Here is a 16,603-nt window from a genome sequence, read left to right as displayed (position 1 = left end):
AAAAAAAAAAAAAAAAAAAAAAAGATTTATTTCCCATGTATGTGAAACACCTCTTTAATTGATCAAGGTGTTTTTCTATTTAGGAACTGTGTTTGATGACATCAACAACTCTGGTTGCATCCCCCTTCAGCAGTGCCCCTGTATTTATAATGGCAACATCTACGCTCCAGGAACTTCTTTTTCAGCCCAGTGCCATTCCTGGTAACCTCTCTTACTACTCTAACTTGCTGTTTCCTCTCATTTATTTAATGAGTTTAATGGTTTACGATATTCAATTGCATAATCAATGATCTACCTGTTTATTTTACTGACTGCTACAGTTCCAAAATAACCCTAAAGAACATACTTTGTTTTATTTAGCAACAGTCTTAACCAGATTTGCACTCTAACTGAAGCTGATCAAAGTAAGGATTTACAATGTTTAGGTTTCTCACCAGTAACTTAAAATGCTTCCTCTTTGTTTATTTGTTCAAGCATTTGGACTTCTCCAAGGCGAATGAAGTAGCAGTCATTTATGTATCTGCAAATATTTATTTTCTCTGGATAAAGCAAGGGATGGCACAATGCAACCTTGATTTCCTAATAATTAATCCTCTGCCTGTGCTTTACCATATCACCTCAGAAAACAGATTTGATCTGCCTCAGGAGCAGACATGAGGTTACACTTCTGTCAGTTTCTGACACATATGTATAACAAAATAGAAGAGAAATTTTTAATTTGGCATTGTGCCTTCATGTTAGCTGCAAAGGACAAGCAATTGCTCATCTAGTACCTGGTGCGACAGAGTCCACCTGTCCAAAAGAGGAAAAAAATTGAATGAGCAATGTAACTGCATACCAGAGTCATTCATTCCCTTTAATGCTTTGCATCACACAGTCACAATATTTTGGAAAGTCCTAAACCTAGGTTTACTTTGCATTCAAACTACAACTTGAAGGGAAAAACAGCAGCAAAATAGCTGAGCCTAATGTTGTAAAGCCTTTTACTCTGGATTACTGTCACTGATTTCAGCTAACTTCATCCTCTCTCTTCCAGTACCTGTAATGGAGGTCAATGGAGTTGCCAAGACCTGCCATGCCCCGGAATATGTTCAGTAGAGGGAGGCTCACACATTTCCTCATATGATAAAAAACATTACAATGTCCACGGAGACTGCACTTATGTCCTCTCTAAGGTAGGCATCAGCAGATATTATGAGGGCATAAAGCCTTAAGCATTTCTAGAAAGAAAGGGTAATATCAATCAACACTCACGAGACTTACCATTTTTACGAAAGGACATTGAATGGTTTCTTGCTCAACTAGACTACTAGAGCATGTGCTGCCATTCAAATGAGTTAATTATCTATGGGTCAGATGTTATAGGATATCATGCAACAGTGTGTGGTGGTTACTGGGGAATTTCCAGTTCTGTGACGTAATAATTGCTGAAGAACATTGCCTTTTTAAGAATTTGCTTAACCTACATTCTTCCGTGTGATTAATCCTACTCTTTCACTGAGTTGCATATATTTTTGCCATGTTACTGTATTTTACAGTATTGGACCAAATGGTTCAATGAGTTCTGAAAAATTACAGTAGCAGTTCTGAAAAATAAAAGGAAAATAATTTCAAATTAATAAGACAAATATTTTTTCTGGGAAGTTCAAATATAGACAAATCAGTTCAAGTCAAATGATACATTTCATTTAGATTCTGAACATTTTAAAACACTTCTAAAAGTAAATCAGAAGAAATAAAGAAATTAAAAGGTAATTTTAATCAAAACATTTCATTACAATAATGTGCAAATGAAATGCCTTGATCTTTTGGGTGCTTTTTCTGTTTATTTGTTGCTTTTTTTTCCTCCATTTTCACAGTTTTGTAAAGGCCAACATTTTTGTCTAGCATTGCTACCAGCTCCAGAAGGATGAAAAAACAGTAGAATTGAATAAAAAATCAGGAAGGCATGAATAAAAACTCTGAATTTGGACATCATGAAAGACGCAGAACCAGATTCAAATTCTCTCATTGTTCCTATTCAGTGCAAAAGGCAAAACTGAATCTTAGACCAAAGAAGGCACAGAATTTGGGAGAGTCTGGATCTTCTCCAGAAACAGAAATACTTTTTCAGAGCTGAAAGGGAATTTGACAGGGAAAGCTTCTGTAATTAGCCTTTGATGAGATAACTGCTGGCATATTTTTCTCAGCACTGTGAAGACGACACATTCATCATCCTGGGAGAACTACGCAAGTGTGGCCTGACAGACACTGAGACATGCTTGAAGACAGTGGCCCTCAGCATGAATAAAGGACAAACTGTAAGAAAGCAAAATAACTATGGAGAACAAGTATAAAAATTGTGGGGAGCAAAGAAGCTAGGCCTTAATCAGTCAGCCTTAATTAGCATTTCTCCCTTGAACAGTCAGCATGTGATAAGTACATGTTATTTTTTAATCAATAAATATATTTTATTATGAAAATGAGATAAGTAGTAAATTTGGCTTTGCACAAGTTCATTGAGAAAAATATTGTATTCATAAACCAGAAGAAAAGGTATTTTTTCTGCCAATTACATGAAGAAACCATAAGCTTTTAGGTTAGAGGCTGGAAATACAACAGTAAGGGATGTAATTCATCACAAAAATGTGGGGCCCTGCATTCGCAGAAACCAAGATGATGTAATTCACTAAGAAGGTGAGAAGACTCTTTAAAAATAATTCTTTTATGGCATGGAAAATTAATAAATAGAAAATGAAAGGATTGTAAGTGGAACAGGGAGAAGAGGAGGTGAAATCAAAAAAACAACTCCCTTTAACAAATACCTCAGAGTGCACCTGAGTCACACCATTATTACCCCTTGAGCCACAGTAATCTTTTACACTGCTGCCTGTTGTTCCTCTTCCTTACCAGCTCATTGTGGCCAAGCCTGATGGTGGCGTGTTTGTGAACTCGATCTACACTCAGCTGCCCTTCTCAGCAGGTATATTTTCTCTAACAGTCTGTAAGTGATAAACTCAGAACTTCCCCTCCACACCTGCTTGTTATTTTACACCACAGTAGAGCCGAGCACTCTGAGTTGTTCGGAACCCAGAATGCTCATGCCTTGGTTCTCCCTGGGATATTGCCAGAGTCACACAAGTGCTTTTGAAGCAGAAGTGTGAAGTTTGGTGTCAGAAAGAAATGTGAGGCCATACAGACATAAGCAAGAGTTTAAACGGAAGCAAACAGTATTTACACTCTTCTGATTTGGTCATTGTGAGGATTTCTTCCATCTCACTGCCCAAAGGATTACTTCCTCTCCTGCTTGTTCAGATAGAAATTTGATTTTTGCTGTCTATCTCAGTAACTAATGATTCTACCTGATATCTGTAACATCTAGATGCTGATTATTTTCCCTCCCCAGTGAAGTGAGGGCTCCAATGTATGCTATACAAGTTTAGAAACAAGAAAAAAAAGGGGGGGGGGTGTTAATGTTCAGCGCCATCCCGTTCTTTCTTCTTATTTTCTCACAAGGAGTAATCTCCAACTATTTAATGTTGAGACAGCAAATAAAGTTAGCAACTTGGTAGCTGCAAGCAAATTTTGAGTTGTAAATTTTGATTTGTATTTCTGATTCATTTTTAAAAATATTGGCTTTATTTCACATCAGCATTTGCAATGATTGCAATAGAAATTCAAGAAGAATAGTACAATGATGCACTGTTTCCAGCATTTGACCTCATCCAGAAAGTGATCATTCTATTTTTCATCCATAGCTAATGTCACCATCTTCAGACCTTCATCATTCTTCATCATCCTACAGACAAATTTTGGCGTCCAGCTTGAAATCCAAATCACACCCATCATGCAAGTGTTTGTGCGGCTTGATCCTATTTTCAAAGACCAGACCTGTGGTAGGTGAATGAAATATAAAAACAACCTCTTGCTTAATGTGTTTGGTCTGATGTAAGCAGTATAAACTTTTCACTGCTTTTCAACAGGTCTCTGTGGAAATTTCAATGATGTCCAAGCTGATGACTTCAAGGCCATGAGTGGAGTAGTTGAAGGAACAGCAGCAGCATTTGCTAATACATGGAAAACTCAGGCTTCATGCCCTAATATCCAAAACAGTTTTGAGAACCCTTGTGCACTCAGCATTGAAAATGGTAAGTGCTTCTTAGAATTTTTCTAATTTTTTTTTTTCATAGCAAAACACTTCTATTGGCAAAAGAAAGCAAAAATAAGAGAATAAAGAATCTTACATGGTAAGTAAACGGTAAATGCATGGTAAAAACATAAATTTGAAATCAGAAACACATATTAACAATGAAAGCACTAGGGATAAGTAATGAAGTAAAAGAAGAGTCCAGGAAACATAAATGAAGGAAACTATGTGGTCACTGAAATCAGAGAGTGTCTAAGCTCACAACTTGGTGTCAGCAGAGTGGATTGCAGGAGTATTTTTGGTAATCCTGTATTCAGCCTCTTCAGCAAGCCTGTTTCCATGGTCCTTAGGTCCTAGCAACCCTAGTCCACAAGCTGAGTGAAAAAAGAAAGGAGAGATTTGATGTAGTTTCAGAACTGGCTTCACAGACCAAGGCAGTGGGGTTTTGTGACTAATGAGATACAAAGGTTAATGTGAATTGGTATGGTTTGTTCTCTTCACAGAAAAGTATGCTCAGCATTGGTGTGGACTCCTAACCAACAGCAAAGGACCTTTTGCTGATTGCCACTATGCAGTGAATCCCTCAATTTACCACACGGTACTTTGTTAGACTGTTTTTCCCTTTAGAAACATTAGAAATAGTAGAATACTGACAATCAGTCAGTAAAGGACTGTCCCTGACATGTTTCTTGTATTATGCAATGCCTGTGTTTTAATTTCAGTATTGCAGCACTTCTTTCTCTCAATGTGTATTTCTGTTTGTGTTGTAACCTTACCTTATTTCAATTAACAGTCTTGGCATTGTCATCCTGACCTGCCTGCAAATGCAAAGGCTGCTGCTTACTCCTGAATGGATACAAACATAAAATAGGAAGTTTATGTAAATGCATGTCAAATGCTTGTTTGAATATTATAGTGAATTGTTGTCTCCCCAGCCTTGTATCTCATTAATAACTACTTGGCAGAGAAAGCCCAGTATCTAATTAAGTAGCATCCTTCTGCTGTCTGTATCTTGCCCATCTTCCTTCTCACTATGAATCATCTAGATATGGATGCCAGTGAGATGACACAGCTAGACTGTGTACTGTGAATAGACTATGCTATTGTGCAGCATATTTGTAAATACAGGTTCAGGTAAACATGAAGCTGTTAGGACCACTATTTCCCAATAATAACTGCAGACACCAACTTAATTTCTATTACCTTCATTCTGCTCTACCAGGAAACTTAGAGGAAGAATGGAAAGTAACAAAGCTATGTTCATATTGTCTGTGCCTGAGTATATCTGAAGAAGGATGTAACGCATGAGACCATAAACTTAGCATCCATTTTCTCTGGGTTGACAGTTATACAAGTGTTGAGACTTTATTTTTCCCTGCATTCCTAGAACTGCATGTTTGACACATGTAACTGTGAAAAGAGTGAGGACTGCCTGTGTGCGGCTCTGTCTTCCTATGTGAGAGCATGTGCTGCAAAAGGAATCCAGTTGAGCGGATGGAGAACTGATGTCTGTTGTAAGTACTGTAATCATCCCCTGTTCTAAGAAAGCCCATCAATAAAACCTATCCATCAAAGATTATTTTATATTGATTTCTAGGCAAACATAGTAAGCGTTGAGGAAGGGATTTTGATAAGTGCACTCCTAGAAGTAATTTTCTACTGTTCCCTTAGAATCAACCCATTACTAGCAAGAGTGAATACAAATAGATGGGAGACATAGCTAGCTTAGGAAAGAGACAGCTGTTACAGAAGTGCCTCTACCTTTTTCTGCGCAACTTTGAATTGACTGCAGCTTTACATATCACGAGTTATGACAGAGATAAATGTGACATATTAGAATAACAATATCAGTTATACTAACCAGAACACTTGCAAATGAAAGATGTCTGAAGCCACATGCTGGATTCCACTGACCCAATAGGTCTGTTTCCAGGATACTGGGAGATATTCAAGGAGACATCCTGTCTCATACATCAAAGGTTTAGAAGTCTTGGTGATGAAAGGCAGTGTCTGATGGAGGTTTCTTTCTGAAATTTAATTTGAAAAAATATTTTCTTGTTTGCATATATCCCTTGACTTACTAATATGTACTGTAGCTTTTGAGGTCTAGTTCCAAAGGTATTCAGAAATACATTCACATGAAAGATGCAACATAGGCAAAGGAAAGTACAGTAATGTTTATCTGCTGTTTCTACTGCCTACTGTTTCTTTCTTCCCATCAGAGATTACCATCTGGAATTAACAAATCTCTTCTGTTTTCCTCTTTCAAGCAAAATACACCACCTCGTGTCCCAAATCCCTAAATTACAGCTATACCATCCATTCCTGTCAGCCCACTTGCCGGTCTCTGAGTGAGCCTGATGTCACATGCAACATCAAGTTTGTCCCAGTTGATGGTTGCACCTGCCTAAATGGAACCTACATGGATGATAGTGGCAAATGTGTGCCTGCTAATACGTGTCCCTGTTACTACAGAGGATCTCCCATAACATTTGGGGAAGTTGTCCGTGAAAATGGGCTTGTATGGTAAGTGGATCTTCTGCAAAACACTCAAGCTATATTGTATATGTATATTTTCTCATTAAAAATATGCTGCATTTAAACTGCCCTGTGAGTTTCAGTACAGCACTCTCTAATAAACAGTCTTGTCAGCTTTCAGGAATGATGCATATTTCCAGCTTAATAAAGCAATTGTATTTAGGTGCATTTTCTATTTAATTCAGAGATTTTCCTTGTATAAAATATATCACTACACCAGCAAGAAGAGATCTTATGAGAAAGGAAATGACAAATAGGGACATAGTCCCATCTTAAGCTATGATTTTTCCTGTTAAGCAATAATAGATGTTGTATGAAAGCACCCCAGTAGTTGTGCTGAGGGGAAATTCTTCTCTGAGATTCCAAGATAGCATTCTGAAATTCCATATATTCCTTGGAATGTACTGACACTTGATAAGCAATAAGTAGCTCTCAACACTTTGTTTTAGAGGGGAAAAAAAAGTTTTTTCCTCTCTTACAGCACTTGCATCCAGGGCAGACTGAATTGCATTGGAGCACCAAATCCAAATCCAGGTAAAAAAACATCTTGGGCTTGTCTTTCTCTCTATACCAGCTTTTGGGTAGACAGAGTCAATAGAATTGATCTTTCTTAATTTATCTTTTAAATAATAGAAGTATTTCTCATTTAGTTATAGTGCAACAGATACTATAAAAGGCAAAAATGAACATAGAGGTAATAGATTAATGGCAAGACCTCTTTTAGAAAAAGATTTTTTTTGAAAAACTTTTTTTCCTGGAAATTCACAGCGCTCTGCTACTAAACAATTAGATTCCCATTTAGCAGACTGAACATTCCTTACTAACTGAAATGTGCACTCCCAAAGAATTTCTAGATATTTCATGCGGCTACAACTGTGGGATGAACCCTGAGCCATTTCTTACTGCTCTTACTTCTTTCCTTCCTCTAGTTTGTGAATATCCCATGGTCTACTTTGACTGTAGAAACATCACTGCAGGAACCACTGGAGCAGAGTGTCAGAAAAGCTGCCATACTTTAGATATGCAGTGTGTAAGTATGTCACGGCTGGATGAGGTGGTGCTTCCAGGTTTTGTCCATAGTCTTGATGCTACAGTCATTCATTGATAATGCATTTATTCCTCTCTGAATCTACAACATTGATACAAAACGAAACAATAATGGAAGCCTAAAACTATGTTATGAAGCATGAACAACAGGATCCTTAGATCAAAATATTATAAAGTGATATCCAATTTAATTCATAAGATTAGTGTCAAACTTTCTTCAGCTACTGCAAGTAACAGTAGTTAGTGAAAACACCTGGGGCTTTGCCATACATATTACTTCTTTAGGAGTAAATTACTGGCTATAATTTGGCTAGCAGCAATAATTCTTCCTCATACCACACTGAAGTCTTCTGCATGAATTTCTTGCATACCTAATTATGTTGCTCCATCTAGGTGTATAGCCATGCACCACATGCCACTTGGTGAATAAATACCACACAAGAGAAATCATATTTCAGTGTAACTCACTAAAACAAACAAACAAACAAAAATATTTACTGTCTTTTTAAACCTCTGTTCATTCAATCACAAATCACCCAATACAAAGCGCAAGGTTTCCTCAGCTAACACACACGAAGACATAAGATTCAATGTATTTCAGATTTCACAAACTCCAGCACAGCAATCAGGATTGGCATGTGAAACATTTATCTTTAACAGGCTGATATTCTACTAAATCAACATCTAATAACTTCTTGTTCTATGGCCTGTGGCTTCAGAGTCCTCTCTCATTTAAGCTGGACAGAAATAAACTCCATATAAATATTTTTTATGAGAATTTAATCTTCCTTTCTCTACTGTGATGAGTTCATTCTAAAATTATGTTTTCCTCTTGACTTTTCCAGTATAGCACACAATGTGTATCTGGCTGTGTGTGCCCAGCTGGGCTTGTGTTAGATGGGAAGGGTGGTTGTATTCCTGAAGAGGAATGTCCATGTATTCACAATGAGGCCATGTATCAGCCTGGGGAAAAGATCAAAGTTGACTGTAACACCTGGTAAGTAATCCCTGGGAAGTAGCATTCTTGATTCCATCATTTGCCTTTCCAAAATCTTAAATAGTACAGTAGTTAGGAAAGATTTGGATTGTGTATTCATCAGCTGATGGATCTTTCAGTTTTGCATTCAGTAAAATGAGCAGGTTTTCTTCTGTTTGTAGACAGATGGCAAAAACAAAGAATGGGAGGAAATCTGTGGGAGTGCAGTGTTCTTGAAGTATTATCCTACTTTGCAGTTAATTCATTCAGGCTAACAAAACAGGGCTTTGCTTTAATTCTTCACATGAGAAATGTAAAAGACTACTTTAACACCAGAATCAGTATACATTTACTATGGATGAGATTCCAAACAAATGCTGAGGTGTTGGGATGTGCCTACACAAAAAGTGAGTTGTTTTATTATTAAAATGCTTTCTTCTCATTCCTAGTGTATGCAAGGATAGAATGTGGGAATGCACCAATAATCCATGCCTGGGTACTTGTGCTGTTTATGGAGATGGGCATTATATTACCTTTGATGACAAAAGATTCAGCTTCAATGGAAACTGTGAATACACACTTGTCCAGGTACTGATAATTAGCAGTAGTAAATGAGACATAACCTTGATCTTGTCTGTGACAATAATATATTTTTTAATGTTATTCTCTATCCAGAACCACTGTGGGAAGAACAGCGCAGTGAATGGGACCTTCAGGGTTATCACTGAAAATATTCCCTGTGGCAACACTGGGACAACCTGCTCAAAATCTATCAAAGTTTTCCTAGAGGTAAATAGGTTTTGCATGCAGAACAGTTTTGGTCTCTATCTGTTTAAGGCTTAGGAGAAGCCAAGATATCCATTGCTGCAAGAAAGCTGCAGAAAATAGTTTAAAAAGCAAATCAACTTGTAAATTAAGCTTAAAGCAAAATCAATGAAATATTGGGTAGAGTTTCCTATCTTTTCCATTCCCCACCCCTACAAAACTATCTTGTATCATCATTGAGCAAAGTACAGCTTTACAGGAGAAACATCTCTAGCAGAAAGTTAGTGTACAATGTCAGAAGATAGTTTTATTCTGTGCACTGTAGTTCCTCCATGACTACCTATACACCCTTTTTTGATCTACACCATTTAAAATACATTTTTTACCTCAATTCCAGGAACTTGAGACTTGAATTATATAGTTTAGTTTTTATCTCATTTGCATTTTTCACTTTATGTAAACCAGTTGTAGCACTCCTAAAACTGGAGAAACATGTTTAAGAACATAGGTGCAGTTATTAAGTTCATTTTTAATTACCTTTTTTCCTGTTTCAGAGCTATGAACTGATACTTGGTGAAGAGCATGTCAGTGCGGTAAAAAGAGGACAAAAAGGTCAGGTGCCATTCACAGTCCGCTACATGGGTATGTACTTGGTAATTGAGACCACCAGTGGACTGATCCTCATGTGGGACAAGAAAACCAGCATCTTCATCAAGCTCAGCCCTGATTTTAAGGTGTGTACCTAGCAGTTAAATGGCAGTGTACAGTTCAGATTTGGACAGGAAGTGAGTTTTGCTCAGACCCTGCCAAGATACCAAACATGAAATGCCTTTAGCGTTCTTGCAGGAGATCCCATATTATTTTCCATTCCTCTGGTACCTCAGGAAGCCATGTCAACATCCTGCTGCTGTTCTGAGCTCTGAAGGCAGCTTTCAGTACCTATTTGGTCTGACAGAGCTTGAATGAACAAACTGCTTTCTGCTGATTTGACTTTGTTAAAATTACCCAGCAAACCTTGGTAAAGATTATCAGACCTCATTAAAATTACCTAGCTACATGAGCAGTAGTCTGAGTAGTCAATCTGAGTAATCAACTGAGTAGTCTTGGTCTTGAAGGTAATCCATTGTTTCCAAATATCATTGACACAAAGGTCAAATTATCATACTTCAAGAACAAGAAAGTGAAATACYGCTAGTGAAAGCCTCTTATAAAATGCTACCCTGCATTTTTCAAGCACATATCTAAACAGGCAATAAGGAAAGTGTATGCCTGTTATCATGCTCTTTCTCCTAGTTTATGACATATAAGTAGGTACTAAAAACTGTAGAAAATGAGAAATTTGCTATCTTAATTGCATACCATACTGACATGCTATGTGGTATATACATCTGAGTGTAATTTAGAATGAGTTTATTTCAGCACCATAGGTTTGTTTGCTGCTTAGCCCACTGGAATTTCATTAAAAAATAGCAATATGGAAATATATATCTTAGATTCATAAAGAAAGCATAGCATCTATTGTAGCCTATCACAGTTTTATATACCCATAAATCTGGAATGAAAAATATTTTGGGATGTGCAAGGAAAATGTCATTTCTTTTTATCCCTGTTAGCAGTCATAATGGTAAAAACTCAGTGAGTAGATTATGTGGCTTGACTGGTAGTTTTTAATGACAGATTTATAATGCTGTTTTATATGTGTGCATCCATGGTATAAAGCAAGGCATAAATTAAAAACTGAGTCAGCTGAGTCCTTGTCCTTGATAAAGATGTACCTCAAATATAGTAGGATACAACAACCAAGAGGGTTTTCATTATTCAGATTTAAAAGAAGAAAAGTCAGTAACAGTATCCTTCTAGCCTTAGTGGTCATGTTCTGTTGCTTAAGAAACAGGTGGATGCTTTTCCAAAATATCTAGAATTAAAATATTTTCAAAGGATGAAGATGTTGGGGAAAGTTAGAATGGAATGGCTCCATTCAAAGAGCTGAATGTCAAGTGTTCTTTCAGTCTCAGATGTTGCTTCAAGTTTTCTCACATCCATCATTATTTTATTTACTTCCTTTTGCAGGGCCAGATCTGTGGCCTCTGTGGAAATTATGATGGCAATGGCATCAATGACTTTACTACAAGGAGCCAGTCTATGGTAGAGAATGTCCTAGAGTTTGCAAACAGCTGGAAAGTATCCTCTATATGTCCTGATGCTGACTGCATAAAGGACCCGTGTTCTACCAACCCTTATCGGAAGTCCTGGTCAGAGAAGCAGTGTAGCATCATCAACAGCAACATCTTTGCTGCCTGTCACTCTCAGGTATCACCAGGGCTGGAGTTTACTGTGTGAAGACGAGGTCTGTGTATTAGCGAAGCTTCTAATGCACTGAATCATGTCTACCTACACACCACTGAATATACATGACCTGCAGATTTCTAGTCCCTACCTATAGAAAATAACAGCTCATTTAGTTCATAGGAAATAACACTGTCTTAGTAGGAAAGAATAATAATTTCAAAATGACTATACATTTCCTTCTAGTGTAACTTGACTAATAGTTCTCATATGCCATGTACAGAACACAAGCTCAATGAAGTAGTAACATTCTGGGGTGATACTGACAATGCCTCAGCATAGCCTTCAACTGGCACTAAGTACATACCAAACAACATGGGATAGATCCATGCTGTTTTATTACCTCAGTTCTTTCCATGGGTAGACACCTTAATTTTCAATTGTGGTTGCCTGGGACTGCTTGGGAACATGAATCTAATTCTTCACTGAGACATGACTCTAGTTGTCTAAAAACGTGGCAGTACTAGTTACTGAATACATGACTTAGATTTACTATCTGGCATCACCTCTAGTGTTTAACAGTGTATATAAACATAAGAAAAAGCAATAATTGATTTAAGCCTTTCTTCTGAGATATTACAATTTTAAGAAAATCGGTCTAGCAAAGATAGGAAAGAACTGAGAAGGCAGGATATTATAACTTTTCTTTTTTCTAACAGGTTGAACCAGGAAAATATTACCAAGCATGTGTGACAGATGCTTGTGCATGTGACACTGGAGGAGACTGCGATTGCTTCTGTACAGCAGTAGCTGCCTATGCTCAAGCTTGTAGTGAAGTTGGTGTCTGCATAGCCTGGAGAACCCCATCAATCTGTCGTGAGTCTTCTCTCATAAACACTTCTTCTGAGAGTGTAGTTAAATATACGTCAATGCTTTGCTCAGGACCTTGAGCACATGCTCTGGGTATCTTTCCAGGGTGCGCTATAATCTCACTGTGTAGACTTTTCACACTAAACTGTCTTGATGGTCACCCAGTTTCACCTATTCAGTCATGGTTTTCAAGACTGTTAAAGCAGCATGGCAGTGATATGATGAACAGACATGAACCAAGTGAAGAAACTTTTTTTTTTCCCCCCCTGAACACGTCCACATTTCTATTTCTCCTTAGCACTGTTCTGTGATTACTACAATCAACAAGGGGAATGTGAATGGCACTATAAGCCTTGTGGAGCTTCCTGTATGAAGACCTGTAGGAACCCAAGTGGAAAATGCCTTCATAACTTGCCAGGTTTAGAAGGTAAAAAATCTGCAAGTACTGTTAAGTGGGCACATTTTACAGTAATTTTTAATTGTTATTAATATTTTCCCCCTCAGCTACATTTGCGCCATTCAATTCTCTTCAACATCACTGCATCTACATGAATGGAGGCAGAGTGTGGAAAATGGAGTTAAATATATTTCTAGGACTAAGGCCTTGCAGGCTCTGCTAATGATAGTACTCTGCATTCTACAACGTTTATTGCTTCCTAGAATTATTGGAAAAAATGAAATAGTAAAAAAATCTGACTTTTAAAAATAAGACCTGCAAACACATTTCACACATATACAATTTTTGCTAACTGTATCTAATTCTCATCCTTACTGCCTTCTGTACGTCCTCTTCCTTGCTTCAGGCTGCTACCCCAACTGCCCACCAGAGAAGCCATATTTTCATGAGGATCAGATGAAGTGTGTCAGTCTCTGTGACTGTTATGACAATGAAGATGGGAAGATATATAGACGGGATGAATGTCATTTATGGTAAGGCTTAACATACTGACATAACTGTGTACAAGGAGATATGATCAAAGCAGTAGTGGGAAATTGCATGTTCCTGTTATATGGCAGGATGAGTTTATGCTGCCTGTGTAAAAATAATGCCTATCTACTCCCAATTTTCATACTACATTTGTAATAATAAATTATGTTATGTGATTTTCTCCTGTTGAATTTGTTCTTGATTATACTGTAAATCCCTCAGCATAATGCTACAACAAGAACAGTAAGTACTTGATGACCAGGCTTCCTCTAGTCCCCATTCCTTTGGTCAGAAAAATACTGTTACAGGAGTATAGATATTATCTAATAGGGATCTACTTCTAATGATTTTATTACCTTCTTATACTGCTTCCAGTATTTAGAATCTTTCCCTTTTTTAGTACAAAAACATTACAGGGGTAAGCAAAGCAGTACATAGCATTCTTTAAGACCTCAAGCTGTAGCTTCCTCTAATCCTAACTTCACTCTCATTTATAAATTCAGTTTCAACATAAAGTAAAAAATTGGGAAAACAATGGCAAAAAAGAAGCCAACATGAACTGGACATTCAAGGAATAAATACAAATAAAGTGATGTCAATACAAGGAAAAGGGCAAGGAGTGGATCATTTCATGATCCAGGCTGGGTTATTGTCAGAACTGACAGTAAAAAAAGAAAAAGTGAACACCAGCCTTTAGTTAAGCCATCTGTTGGAAGCTATGGAGAGGGAAAAATGGCCTTCTGCTCATTAATCCGGAACCAAGAATTATTAAATATCTGGAATGTGGATACTTTTCTGAATCTGAGTATCTCAATCAGACAAATTCTCATTCACAATTATCCCATCCTGCCTCATGATATTAGYATCTGGCAGAAAGACAGCAGTATTAAATTTCCTTATAATAATAAGATACATGTTTTTATCTGTTATTTATTTCAGTGAATGCACATCAGAAGGTTTACACTGCAAGTTTGATGATAAAGGTAAGATATCTAAGATTTAAGAAAATTAAATACTGGAGACTGTTTTCATAGGCTGACAGTAATCTTCTTCTGAATTACAGCATGTCACTGCATTTACGAAGGAAACAGCTATAAATATGGTGAGCTGATCTACAATACCACAGATGGAACTGGATGGTGTTTTAGTGCAACTTGCGATGTCAATGGAACAATAAATAGAAACATCTTTAAATGTGGCATCTCAACAACAACCCCATTTACATTTTCTACAAGTCAGCCCACATCTACTACTGCAGGTACTCATGAATACTTTTCAAAATACCTGAAAAATCTATGGAAGGGAATGAAAAATACCTAGAAGGGAGGGCCATTTCATCAGCTAATGGCATATACTTTTACTTGAAACTGTTGACTTCTGCTGGAGAAATCAAATTCAGCTGACAGCTTCCATTGCTAAGACCGTAATCAAGGACATAAAAATGAATGCAGCATTTCTTACAAACTCAGTCTCCCTGATGTTTGACCATAGTTTTTCCAGGGGAAAAATGATATGGCTTATTAATCACTGCACTCTGGAGAATCCTCACTTCCCTACATGCAAAAAACCCAGCAGTTCTGGACCAACTTCTGAACATATGGAAGACAGTTACTGCTGCTTTAAAAATTAATGACCACATTAGTGCAAACTGAAGATAAGAAATCCAGTTTGAGAGAATGCTCAAAGTATTTAACACCATTCTTTGGAACCTTTCCTAATTGTTAAAGTCTTTAACAACCAAATCAGCAGATCCATTCTCCAACAGTAACAAATTCTATGTTAACTCATTATACTGACAATGCAATTGTGAGAAATATTTTCACAGAATTATACAATACTACTGCAAGAACAGCCCAATCAACTTTAGTATTCTCTTAAGCAGATGTATCCATCATATGAATAAAGTGGCACATATTCCACATTGACATCTTCATAATGCTAAGAAAATGAAAAAGAAATCTTATTGAAATAAGTAATTTTTGAGGTCACAAAGCTGTAAAAATACGTTAGAGCTTGTGTAGAGGTAAAAGGAGTGTACACTTCTGATTCTGTAGAAAAAAGGGATAAATAAGTACAGAGACAATAGTAAGGAATCAAACCTCCTCTTATTTTTACTATAGCAAATATAAATACATTTCTTAACACAGCATTGTCCTACGCAGTGAGATTCAACACAAAAAGATATTTTTTATTAACTATGTTTAACTACAAAATTACAAAAAAAGAGTCATCTTAAGTACCACAACAGAAAGAATACAGGCATCACATCAAAACCTACATTAGAAATGAAATTCAAGATGGTCGAAGCACGTTCATTAAAATGCATAGAAGATGAGTAATTGCCTCTTGCACTTCCTTTAGTATGAGCGCACAGGACTTACATTTCTTCTTTTTAATTACAGGAATGATAACCACAACACCAGCGACAACTGTATGTGTGAAAAAAATATGTACGTGGTCAGAATGGYATGATAGCACACAGCCTGAAAAGGGAGAGGACAGTGGGGACTATGAAACGTTTGAAAATCTCAGACATAAAGGATATAGCGTATGCAAAAATCCAAGCAGTGTAGAATGCAGAGCCAAAGAATACCCAGATACATTATTACAAAACCTGAACCAAACAGTAAGTTGTAGTCAAAGCACAGGACTGATATGCAATAACAAAGACCAACAATCTAAGCACTGCTATAACTACGAAATAAGAATATTATGTTGCAGTTATATACCATGTCCTGAAACACAAACTACAACACCAGGAACAACAASAGGAATCAAAACAACAACTATTGCTGTAGAATCAACACCATTTACACAACCAATTGCTACACTACAGACAAAAATTAAACCAACAACACCAAAAAAAGAGACCGAAGCCCAAAAAACACCTGAACCTAGAGAAAGAACAACTTTTCTGCCTCAAACTTCAGCAACATCAACAACATCACATGTCTCAACGACAAGTTCGCAGGCCACCACACCCACCAGCACTGCTGTCACCTCCGGGACCTCTCCTCCCCCAACAGAAGGAACAACCACCATCACACCAACACCAACCGTGCCCACC

The 16,603-nt window shown here is 37.2% G+C and overlaps 1 protein-coding gene across 1 annotated transcript in view; it reads left to right on the top strand.

Moving 5' to 3' along the window:
* LOC112961637 (mucin-5AC-like) overlaps positions 1-13,553 on the top strand; it is a 42,162-nt gene extending 28,609 nt beyond the window's left edge. The window contains exons 11-29 of the mRNA XM_026056993.1: positions 84-201; positions 1,037-1,175; positions 2,190-2,300; positions 2,893-2,962; positions 3,738-3,875; positions 3,963-4,127; positions 4,630-4,724; positions 5,514-5,640; positions 6,397-6,652; positions 7,146-7,198; positions 7,594-7,694; positions 8,557-8,708; positions 9,137-9,275; positions 9,363-9,476; positions 10,007-10,186; positions 11,523-11,762; positions 12,458-12,614; positions 12,907-13,035; positions 13,412-13,553. Of these exons, the coding sequence (XP_025912778.1) occupies positions 84-201; positions 1,037-1,175; positions 2,190-2,300; positions 2,893-2,962; positions 3,738-3,875; positions 3,963-4,127; positions 4,630-4,724; positions 5,514-5,640; positions 6,397-6,652; positions 7,146-7,198; positions 7,594-7,694; positions 8,557-8,708; positions 9,137-9,275; positions 9,363-9,476; positions 10,007-10,186; positions 11,523-11,762; positions 12,458-12,614; positions 12,907-13,035; positions 13,412-13,542 (2,615 nt within the window). The 3' untranslated portion in view covers positions 13,543-13,553. The remainder of the gene's footprint in view (positions 1-83; positions 202-1,036; positions 1,176-2,189; positions 2,301-2,892; positions 2,963-3,737; positions 3,876-3,962; positions 4,128-4,629; positions 4,725-5,513; positions 5,641-6,396; positions 6,653-7,145; positions 7,199-7,593; positions 7,695-8,556; positions 8,709-9,136; positions 9,276-9,362; positions 9,477-10,006; positions 10,187-11,522; positions 11,763-12,457; positions 12,615-12,906; positions 13,036-13,411) is intronic.
* The last annotated feature ends 3,050 nt before the right edge of the window (positions 13,554-16,603 follow it).

Source organism: Apteryx rowi, unplaced genomic scaffold (genome assembly GCF_003343035.1).
Source record: "Apteryx rowi isolate R43461 unplaced genomic scaffold, aptRow1 scaffold_1350, whole genome shotgun sequence".
Taxonomy (NCBI): Eukaryota; Metazoa; Chordata; class Aves; order Apterygiformes; family Apterygidae; genus Apteryx; species Apteryx rowi.
This window is presented reverse-complemented; position numbering and strand designations above follow the sequence as displayed.